Raw genomic sequence first — 11,592 nt, 5'->3', positions numbered from 1 at the left:
ATGGAAAAACTGATTGTGGAGAAAGGAGAGGAGAACAGAGATGGGCTGACAGGAAGAGGCAGCAAGCGGGAGAATCCAGAGCATTTATACTGAGTATGGAAAGCCAACCGACAGAACTGAAAAATGAACATCATTCCAATCAATGCGTAATATTGAAAACAATTTATTTGGAGCAAAGGCTCTCATTCTGTATAAAATTTTCCAGGTACAAAAATTTTTATCTGTTCCTCAACTCTTAATAAATATCAATAAATAAATTATCAATAATTTACATTACATATTAAATAACACGTAAGGTTTCATTACATGACGACATCACAACAATAAAGATCAATAAATTACAATGGCTGAAATAGATTGGAAAGTTGGCCACTTGGGAGAGGAGAAATGGAAAGGTCAGTGCGGCCCAGGGTTTCTAGGTCTGCAAATTCATATCTTGAAAGTCTGACAGTAAATTCTAGTGCAGACATCCACCCACTGAAGTGTTAGAATTAAATTCGAGGAAACTGTCATAGCAATAAATATCAATAAATAAATAAATAAAATAAATAATCCCATCATGTCACTCATTGTTCTGTCATCAGTACATTAAAATATAAAATTTGTTACAAATATATATATGAACATCTTTATGTTAAAAGTTTTTTAAATAAATATTCATTGCTCCCAGTCTGTGCTAAACATGTCTTTCTCAGTTTCTTCTGCTGATTTGTGCTATGATGAAAAGAAGCTGTTGTAAACGGGCCCTGGTCTGAGTGCGGACTATTTCCCAGGCACATTCACTGAATTTCTGAAAAAGAAAGTTATTCAGGGAAACCGATTAGAGAATGAACAGATTTCAATGTGGTGAAATGAACTACATGCCAGCAATCACATTGTCATTTATCAATTGACCTACCTCCTGTTTGAGAAACTTTTCCAGTTTCCTAAAGTAATTGTGAATGGCAGAGTTTCTCCTCATCTTGTGCTCTGATCCTGGTTTCCTGACACATTCTTCCAGCTCACCGAGCTGCCGATCCAGGAGAAGTTGGAGGTTTTCCACCTGATCCCGGGCCCATGTGGCTGAACCTAGGTTCATGCTGTAGATCTTGCTGATGTGACGCAGGGTTTGATGGACAATCTGGATCCTGTCCTGTGTCTGTGTATAATGTGGAGAATGACATTAGAGAAGACATGTTCACCTTTAGTTTTAGAACAGACTATGTTAAAGAACAAAATACAAATAGTGCTAAAAATGTTCAAAAAGGGGAGGATTAATTTTAGTGTGTTTAAAGGGGATCTGGCCCAGGTGTATTGGAATCAAGGATTCTTTTTTCCTTTATTCTTTCATGGGATGTGGGCATCACTGGCAAATCCAGCATTAGATACCCATCCGTAATGTCCCTTGAACTGAATATTGCAAAGGACAGTTAAGGTTCGACCATGTGCTGAGAGTGGCATTTCATCCAGGCCAGGTGCAGAAGTCACGTTTCATTTCTTAAAAGGCATTAGTGAATCAGAAGGGTTTTACAAAGATCCATGACAGTTGCATGGTCAGTATTACTGAGACTACTGTTATATTCCACGTTTATTGATTGAATTAAAATTCCACCAGCTGTTTGATGGGGCATGAACTCAGGTGCCCAGAACATTAGCCTAGGCCGTGAAGTATTAAACCTGTGAATCTACCACTAAGCCATCATCTCCTCTTAAATATTTCTTCCTCAGGAGGAAAGGAGCAATTGAGGCTCTATAAGTGGAGATGTTATGGTTGCAGACTGGACTCTTTTCAATGAAGCAGAAAGAAAGGGCATCGAAAGGTCAATGACGTCATCGCCAAAAGATGTAGAGATTAAAACAAAACAGAAAACGAAGCCTTCTGTGAAACATTAGGCTCTTAGCACCGTGTGGAACCAATCTGAATGCAGCCAATATGGAGAAAAGATATCAAAAGAAATGAGGAGTAAACAGAATGCATGAGAATTGATGAGCAGTTCACGTAAAAGGGAAACTAGAAACCTTTAATAAGCATGTAAATAAATATTTGTTTGTGATGATTAGTGAGCAAAAAATAAGTCTTCTTGTGAGATACCAAGGGACTGGCTGAGGATCTAAACTAGTTGTTGGATTTTGTCTTCACTTCACAAGCAGATGCTTCAAAAGTCACAGTGAAGGGGGAACCAGTAGAGAAATTGGGTAGGATAAAAATAGATAAAGAGGAGGTATGTAAAATATTGGCAGAACTCAGGTTAGGAAAGTCTGGACGGAATACAGCTGAGATTGCTGAGGAAACCAAGGTTTGAGATAACACTTCTGGCTGCACTCCTCCCGTCCTCTTTCGATATGAGGGACATGGTGGCAGCGGACCAGAAGATTTCAAATACTTACATCCCATTTAAAAATGCAAGGGAAATAAACCCAACAACTACAGGCCAGTTAGACCATTTTGACACAACGGTCTCTGGGGAAACATCTTTACTATCAAATCATCTTTACCAAGCTTGATTGAGTTATGTGATAATGTAACAGAGAGTGTAGATGAGGATTGTGCGCTGGATCTTCTGATGATTATTCTTTTAAAAGTGTGCGTATGGACTGATTTACAAAACAGCAAAAGCAGATTCAATAATAACTTTCAAGAGAGAATTGGATAAATAGTCAGAGAAAAATTTTGCACTGTAATGGGGGATGAGAGCGGGAATAAGATGAATCGTTCATTCAAAGTGCTGCAGTGGTATGATGACATTATCAGAAGATTAAGCGCACTAACCTCATGAACACCCTCTGCTACATTATCACATAACTCAATCAAGTTTGGGAAAGGTGACTTTTCTCGAATATATGAATGCTGGTTAGTGCGTACCTACTAACCTATTTTTCCACCTTCTGGTTGATCGGAAACGTGGCACAGAAACAGGCCATTCTGCCCAATCCGTCTCCTTCAGCACAGGATCATTCTATGATCCTATGACCTATCCTGCCTGCGTAGTTCATGCCCAAAGTCCTTCAGTGCAGCTCAGGTGTGAGATGTTTCGAGGAGGCAAATTGTTACAGGGAATAAGATGATTATAGAGGAAGTGAGGTGGTTAGAGGCAGTGAGATAATTATAGCGTGTTAGGTTGAGAAAACTTGAGAAGTTTTCACGAAGTCAATGATCAGAGGACAAAACGCACTCAACATCGCCCTCATCTTGATGACCACATTTGTGTCTGGCTGCATCAAGCTGTGTGTGGACCCTTGGAACGCAAACTGCAAGTGCTGAGTTTCAACCTGTCCCAGGTGTTGCAAAGGATGGGACTTTCTTTGTTATCGTGAACACTTGAAACCTTTGGAATTTGCTTCACCACCTATCCCTTGTAGAAATGTTTAGGCAGAGAAACATATTTGACAACAGGCCCATCATGCAGTGGTCTGCACAGAATAGTCTAGAGGCCCTGCAGGAAAAGGAGATGGGAGATCCAGTCGGAGGATTAGAGGGAGGAACATAATATCAGGGAGGGAATTAGTTGGAGATTAGGGGGTAGTGAGTGTGGTTAGAGAGAGTGATATGTTTCATGAGTGAGATAGGAAGTGAAAAACAATAAGTGAGACTGCTCATACATTCACAATGGGTACAAATCACTCTAGTTCAAATTGCTGATGTGGAAGTTTCCGATCCGGTTGTTGATCTTACTTTGTATAAAAGCCCTGTGTGAATCAAATGAACCGAGTGTTCACTCACCTCTAATTCCTTCGAGAGTTTCACCAGGTTCAAGGGTTTGGTTTTCAGTGAGAGTCTCTGTCTTATACAATGTCGGGGAAAGGGTCCGCCCTGAGAGGGGAAAACAATCACTGTTACAATCAGCCCCAGAAACTCAAATACTGGAGAATCACAGACTATTCATTGCACAAAATGACAAATCGCAAAACATTTCCCCTGATGTGACATTTCACAGCAAGCGGACAAAATGTGATTCACCTCCTGCTCTGACTGCAGGTTCAACTCACCATTGCATTCAGTTTGCTGAGAGTCTCTGTGTTGAGAACTTGCTGTAACTGCAGCCTCTCACATCCCGGACAAGAAGAGCAACACCATCCAAAATCTCCAGATACTCGCCAAAGTCATGATCAAGCGACCCAGAGTGAAACACCCCGAGCTGAGGATCAGACACTGACCGGATCCGGGATCAACTCCGAAAGACAGTTCCTTTGAAGCGAATGAAACACGAGGAGTGGAAATGCTGCCGCTGGTGAAGCCGGAGCGACCGCCTGAATGTCCAGTCCTGTGTGTGTGTGGTTGTGTGTGTGTGTGAATTGTGCTGGGAGGAGCTGTCGCTATGAAGAGGGGGGACTGGCGATGTTGCTATTACACTCGAAAAGTGAAATCTGCTTGCGGGAGTTTTGGAAGGACTTCAGGAGAGGATGAGTTTGTCTGCTCCCTGTCTGAGGTAAGGAATCTGAAATCTGGAGGGAGATTCCTGAACCAGTGACTGGAAGATACCCGAGAGAAAATCACAACCCGCCCTCGGTTCCAGCACAAAGTTCTAATTATTTGGATCAACAGTATTAACAATGTTTTGGTAAAATTATCATGTTTCCTCCAAGTTGAACGGATTCGCATTAAGGGGGCAATAAAGGGGCATTTGGTTACATTGATAGATTATAAGGCTGTTCTTCTTCATGAGTTATCTGCCTGAAAGCAGGTCCGACCCATTGCATCACAAGATCTCCTTAAGGTGATAGGCAAATTCATAAATTACATTCAATATGCCCGTGACATATGTAAACTATTCTCCTCCTTCTCGCCCTGTCCGCAATCTTTGACATGGTCGACATGAACATCAGAATTCAACTTTCTCCACCATGGGCCTGCTGGTTGGGGATACACTGCCTGGCTCCCACTGTCTAAGTGCAGCCTTTAAACACCCAGAATGGCATCTCTTCTCCTCCATCACCCACCCAGCCCCAACGTTTAGCCTCTGTGTCCCCAAGAATCTATTTTTGCTCCCTTTCTATTTCTCATCGACATGCCGCTCCTCAGGGAGATCAAACAATTCACAGCGCCAGTCTCCTGGATAAGAAACACCTTCATTTTAAAATTCTCATCCTCCTCTTCAAATATTGAAAGCACTGTGCGAAGTTTGCTCCAATCACATCCTGGGTTCAAAAATTGCTCCTCACATCACATTTACTCCTTTCGCCAACTATTTTGAACCTGTGCCCTATATTTCTTGATGTTCGCTTTAGTGGAGCGAGTTTCTCCTTATTTACCCTGTCCATACCTCACAGGATCTTGAGTTCTTCAATTAAGCCTAATCTCCACATTCTTTTCTCCAAGGAAAACAGTTACAACCTCTTCAATCCACCCGCATGGCTACAGTTCTTTATCCTGGGAATCATTCTTGCGCATCTCCTCTGTACTCTCACCAATACCCTCACATCCTTCCTCAAGTATGGTGCCCAGAAGATTACTCCAGATGATGCCTAACTGGTGTCTTATCCAAGGTCGATATGACCCATTTTCTGTTCTACTCAATGCCGCTATTAATAAAGCCTGAGCTTGTATATGCTTTATTAACTTCTCTCTCAATATGCCGTACCATCTTCACTGACCAATCCGCGTATACACCGAGGTCCATCTGTTGCTGCACCTTCTGTAGAGTCAATCCCTTTATTTTGTAGCGTCTCACCTTATCTTGCCTCCCAAAACGTATCACCTCACACTTCTCTGCATTGAACGTCATCTGCCACTTGTCTGCCCAATTCACCAACATGCCTATGTCCTTTATATGTTCAACACTATCCACATCACAGTCGACAACATTTCCAACTTCGTATGAACTGCAAGTTGGTAATCTTGCTGTGCCCACCACAACAAACGTTCCCGTGAGGCGCCTTGAGACCTTAAAATCACTCTGTCAATCTAAATGGTTGTTACTGATGGGCTGGCTCTGATTTGCCCCCTCTCCCCTTTCAGGGTCACATTCTGCTTCTCCATCATTGAGTGCCCTCATCCCCAATGTCGGCTTTCTAATTTCCTCTCAGATCCCATTTGTTCCTTCACCCAAATTCAGATTTAATCTCTCCTGGATGCTGATTCCCTCTCTCCCCTCCACGTAAATAGCGACTCGGTGTTTTGTGTTCAACTCACCATTGCATTCAGTTTGCTGAGAGTCTCTGTGTTGAGAACTTGCTGTAACTGCAGCCTCTCACATCCCAGACTGAGGGTTCCGGACAAGAAGAGCAACATCATCCAAAATCTCCAGATACTCGCCAAAGCCATGATCAAGCGACCCAGAGTGAAACACCGATGTGAAAGATGAGAAACCGGCGGCTTCGTGGTTCCGCGGCGAAAACGGTTCTTGTGAGCGGATTTAAACTCGGAAAGTCGAATCGGAGCCGCTTGTGATCCGGGAGCGAGCGCCTGTGCTGCCGAACGGTGTGAGTGTGGAGTGTGCTCGGTGCTCTCACTGGCACTGCCATGCTGTCGGCTTTAATGTGTGGCATTACATTCGAAAAGTGAAAATGGGCTCGAGGATTTTTGGAAAAGCTGCGGGAGATCAATAGTTTGTCCGGTTTCTTTCTGAGGTCAGGAATCTAAAAGCTGGAGATTCCGGAAGCAGCGAATGGAAAATCCCCGGTTGTAAATCATAGACAGCGCTCGGTTCCAGTTCAGTGTTGTGTGGCTTCAGCTCACCTGGGGCACGAAGGTGGTGTAGAGGGAGGCTCTGAATTGGGGGGAGTGTGAACATATATCCGGGGCTGGATTTTATCATCCGGATTATAGAGAGAGCGACAGCGGTAACCCGGTGCGGCGGCTTTTAGTGCTGACATTGGGCCCCATGAAGAGCGATTCCCTTTGAAACCCACTGTGTCCCCGCGGTGTGTTCACATGGCGCTTGTCCTGTTCACACTTCACAGGTTGGACATTGCAGAGAGCTCGGCTCACAGCTCAGGGACACCGCTTCATGGAGACTGACTCGGCTCCGATTGATCTGCCCCACAATCTGCTCTTTAATTGGGAGAAGTTGCTCATTTCCCGGTTGTTTTCTGGAGCCATTTTAGGATTAGGGTTGAAAGAATATTTGATCTGCTCCGATTCTGAGTCCGAAAGTGATCCCGCTCTCTTTTCCTTCATCCTTTCTTTCTTGTCTCTCTTCCGGGAAAGTGTCCGTGTCACTTTCTCTCTACAAATTAACCTGGTGTGAATTTCATCCAAAAGCGAAAGTGCCTGAAGGAAAGTGACGTGTTTTGTCATTTCCGAAAGGGAGGAGAGTTTGTAAAGAGGGTGGATCAGACTGAGAGGCAGTTGCGAAAGGCTTTGGGATATTCGGTAAATGCCCGGGTACGTAGGGAATGTCACAATATCCCTCTCAGCTGGAAGTCTAACCAAATTTACTGTCCGGGTGGATGTGGGAGCGGGTCCCACTTTCCCCAGCTGGAGACAGGAGAGAAACTGCAATTTACAACAATGCTGTTATTGGCGAGTAAAACAGTGGGAATTGTAATTATTGAAGGCGGAGGCAGAAGGAGGATCAGAGAGCTGAAGGAAGAATATTAAAAGCACTGGCGAGTGACATTACTGGAAATAGGAAGGACCTACGGGAGCGTGTGCATCTTTACCTTACAAAAATCTGCGGCCCATTCACAGCTACTTTTGCACAATTTGGCTTCATTTTTTTCCTTGATGGGAGGCGGGCGTCTCTGAAAAGGCCAGAATTTGTTGCTCCTCCCTAATTACCCGACAGAAGGTGGTGATGAACCGCCTCCTTGAACCCCTGAACTGCTGCCGTTCATGTGGTGTACGTGAATTTACGGAGGTGTTGGGAAGGGTTTTCCAGGAGTGTTAGGCTGGAACAGTGAAGAAATGGGAAATAGTTCCAAGTCAGTATGCTTGTCGCTTGAATGAGAAGCAAACTTTGGTTTTGGTCCCTTGCGTCTGCTACCCTGGGCGGTAGAAGTCGTGAGTTTGAGAAGCGGTGTTGAAGGGGCTTTGGTGAGTTCCTGCAGTTCACCATGTACATGGTACACACTAATCCCAGTGTGTGTTGGTGCTGGGTAGTAAATATTGAAGTTGGTTGGAGCGTAGAAGACTTCCTGACGTCAACATCTTGATACCACTTTTGGGGTTGATTTTCTGTTTTGTAGAAATTAATGGTGATGGAAATTGGGTTGGTTCATCCCCACTTTTTTGGAATTGGAATGCAATAGTTATTGTCTTTGTAAATTAAAAACGTTGCATTGCAAACCCTTTAACACATGTCTGTTGCTGTCCTCAAACCCGAATCATCCAGTTTATTTTTTGGGACCCTTTGGAAGGCCTGTAAACAACTGCACTGCTGATAAATTCACCCTGGAGTGAGGTCAGTTTTGTGTGTAGGGCCAGCTTTCTCTATGATATTTTTTATCAAAGCAGACTTGCATTCATATTGTGCCCTTCCTCACCACAGGTGTCGCAAACCATTCAAAAGCTTATAAAGTACTTTAGATGTCTTGTGACTGATGTAATGTAGGACACAAGTTAGCCTTTGTTGTGCCCAGCAGAAAATCAGAATGTTGCTTAAATGAAGAAAGACCACAGCATCTTGCCGTCCAGAGGGATCTTGGTTTCCTTGGAACTGAGCAATGAAAATTTAGCAAACAGGTAGAGCAAGTAATTGGAAAGGTAAATGGTATGTTGTCCTTTATTGCAAAGAGGATGAAGAATACAAGTAGGGAAGTTTTGCTTCAACTTTACAGGCCAGTTGTGAGAGCAGGCCTGGAGTACGATGTACAGCTTTGCTCTCCTTAATTAAGCAGGGATTAACTTGCATTGGAGGAGCTTTAGAGAGTGTTCACCAGGTTGATTCCTGGAAAGAGAAGTTGGTTTATGAAGCAATCTTAATCAGGTTGAGCCTATACTCCTTCGAGTTTGGAAGAATGAGAGGCGATGTCATTGAATCATTTAAGATTGTGAGGAGATTTCATGGGGTAGATGTTGGGGTGTGTCCAATCTGGGGAATCTGTAACTTTGGGGCACAGTTTCAAAATATGGCAACTGCAAGTGAGATGGAGATGAGGAGGATTTCTATTTTGCAGAGTGTCATTAATCTTTGAAATTCTCCACCACAGAGAACAGTGGAGGTTGGGTTATTGAATATATTCAAGCCTGAGTTAGATGGGATTGATCAACAAAGGAGTCAAAGGTTATAGGTTGCAGGCAGTGGAGTAGATTTAAGGCCACAATCAAATCAGTCGGAATCTTATTGAATGGTGGAGCCGGCTTGAGTGGCTGAATGGCCTACTTCGCTTTTTTCCTCTGTACTTATGTAATTCAGACATTATTTATTATACAGATTTTCAGATGGTGTAAACCACCATGCGAAATAAAAGAATTTCATCCCCACTCTTCACTCATTCTTCTTCCTACTCATTGCCTGATGTCACTCTCAAACCCACTGTCTGATGTCCCCAAATATTCACAGAGGCTGACACTCCAGTCATCTTCTATGCCCACCCATTCCATTCCTCCATCTGTCCATTTCTAATTTATGCCTCTATTTTCCACTTGTCTCCTGAACAGCATGCTCAGTTCTCTCTCCTTTGGAGCTGGAATGTGACGTTGAGAAGCAGAGGGGTAAAAGATGATAAATCAGGGCAGTTCGGTTCACAATAGGTTCACAGTTCCAACGGGTGAGGGAAAATCTGATTGTGGAGAAAGGAGAGGAGAACAGAGATGGGCTGACAGGAAGAGGCAGCAAGCGAGAGAATCCAGAGCATTTATACTGAGTATGGAAAGCCAACCGACAGAACTGAAAAATGAACATCATTCCAATCAATGCGTAATATTGAAAACAATTTATTTGGAGCAAAGGCTCTCATTCTGTATAAAATTTTCCAGGTACAAAAATTTTTATCTGTTCCTCAATTCTTAATAAATATCAATAAATAAATTATCAATAATTTACATTACACATTAAATAACACGTAAGGTTTCATTACATGAAGACATCACAACAATAAAGATCAATAAATTACAATGGCTGAAATAGATTGGAAAGTTGGCCACTTGGGAGAGGAGAAATGGAAAGGTCAGTGCGGCCCAGGGTTTCTAGGTCTGCAAACTCATATCTTGAAAGTCTGACAGTAAATTCTAGTGCAGACATCCACCCACTGAAGTGTTAGAATTAAATTCGAGGAAACTGTCATAGCAATAAATATCAATAAATAAATAAATAAAATAAATAATCCCATCATGTCACTCATTGTTCTGTCATCAGTACATTAAAATATAAAATTTGTTACAAATATATATATGAACATCTTTATGTTAAAAGTTTTTTAAATAAATATTCATTGCTCCCAGTCTGTGCTAAACATGTCTTTCTCAGTTTCTTCTGCTGATTTGTGCTATGATGAAAAGAAGCTGTTGTAAACGGGCCCTGGTCTGAGTGCGGACTATTTCCCAGGCACATTCACTGAATTTCTGAAAAAGAAAGTTATTCAGGGAAACCGATTAGAGAATGAACAGATTTCAATGTGGTGAAATGAACTACATGCCAGCAATCACATTGTCATTTATCAATTGACCTACCTCCTGTTTGAGAAACTTTTCCAGTTTCCTAAAGTAATTGTGAATGGCAGAGTTTCTCCTCATCTTGTTCTCTGATCCTGGTTTCCTGAAACATTCTTCCAGCTCACCGAGCTGCCGATCCAGGAGAAGTTGGAGGTTTTCCACCTGATCCCGGGCCCATGTGGCTGAACCTAGGTTCATGCTGTAGATCTTGCTGATGTGACGCAGGGTTTGATGGACAATCTGGATCCTGTCCTGTGTCTGTGTATAATGTGGAGAATGACATTAGAGAGGGCATGTTCACCTTTAGTTTTAGAACAGAATATGTTAAGGAACAAAATACAAATAGAGCTAAAAATGTTCAAAAGTGGGAGGATTAATTTTAGTGTGTTTAAAGGGGATCTGGCCCAGGTGTATTGGAATCAAGGATTCTTTTTTCCTTTATTCTTTCATGGGATTAAGGCATCACTGGCAAATCCAGCATTAGATACCCATCCGTAATGTTCCTTGAACTGAATATTGCAAAGGACAGTTAAGGTTCGACCATGTGCTGAGAGTGACATGTCATCCAGGCCAGGTGCAGAAGTCACGTTTCATTTCTTAAAAGGCATTAGTGAATCAGAAGGGTTTTACAAAGATCCATGATAGTTGCATGGTCAGTATTACTGAGACTAGTGTTATATTCCACGTTTATTGATTGAATTAAAATTCCACCAGCTGTTTGATGGGGCATGAACTCAGGTGCCCAGAACATTAGCCTAAGCCGTGAAGTATTAAACCTGTGAATCTACCACTAAGCCACCATCTCCTCTTAAATAGTGCTTTCTCAGGAGGAAAGGAGCAATTGAGGCTCTTTATAAGTGGAGATGTTATGGTTGCAAACTGGACTCTTTTCAATGAAGCAGAAAGAAAGGGCATCGAAAGGTCAATGACGTCATCGCCAGAAGATGTAGAGATTAAAACAAAACAGAAAACGAAGCCTTATGTGAAACATTAGGCTCTTAGCACAGTGAGGAACCAATCTGAATGCAGCCAATATGGAGAAAAGTTATCAAACGAAATGAGGAGTAAACAGAATGCAT

The 11,592-nt window shown here is 42.6% G+C and overlaps 1 protein-coding gene across 2 annotated transcripts; it reads right to left on the bottom strand.

The window, feature by feature from the left end:
* Nucleotides 1–304: 304 nt before the first annotated feature.
* Nucleotides 305–6,564, bottom strand: LOC121269185 (interferon alpha-1-like). 2 transcript variants are annotated; one of them, XM_041173712.1, is made up of 4 exons: nucleotides 6,110–6,564; nucleotides 3,701–3,790; nucleotides 899–1,138; nucleotides 305–790 (listed from the first exon to the last, which is right to left on the bottom strand). In XM_041173712.1, exons 1-4 carry the CDS (start codon nucleotides 6,239–6,241, stop codon nucleotides 692–694), a joined length of 561 nt encoding a protein of 186 aa, XP_041029646.1. In that variant the 5' UTR covers nucleotides 6,242–6,564; the 3' UTR covers nucleotides 305–691. The 2 variants fall into 2 exon arrangements, with proteins under 2 accessions (XP_041029646.1, XP_041029647.1); XM_041173713.1 differs by lacking the exon at nucleotides 6,110–6,564 and adding an exon at nucleotides 5,230–5,551.
* Nucleotides 6,565–11,592: the final 5,028 nt, after the last annotated feature.

This window comes from Carcharodon carcharias, chromosome 23 (genome assembly GCF_017639515.1).
Source record: "Carcharodon carcharias isolate sCarCar2 chromosome 23, sCarCar2.pri, whole genome shotgun sequence".
Classification (NCBI taxonomy): Eukaryota; Metazoa; Chordata; class Chondrichthyes; order Lamniformes; family Lamnidae; genus Carcharodon; species Carcharodon carcharias.
Note: the sequence above shows the minus strand (reverse complement) of the source record. Positions and strands in the feature narration are given on the sequence as shown.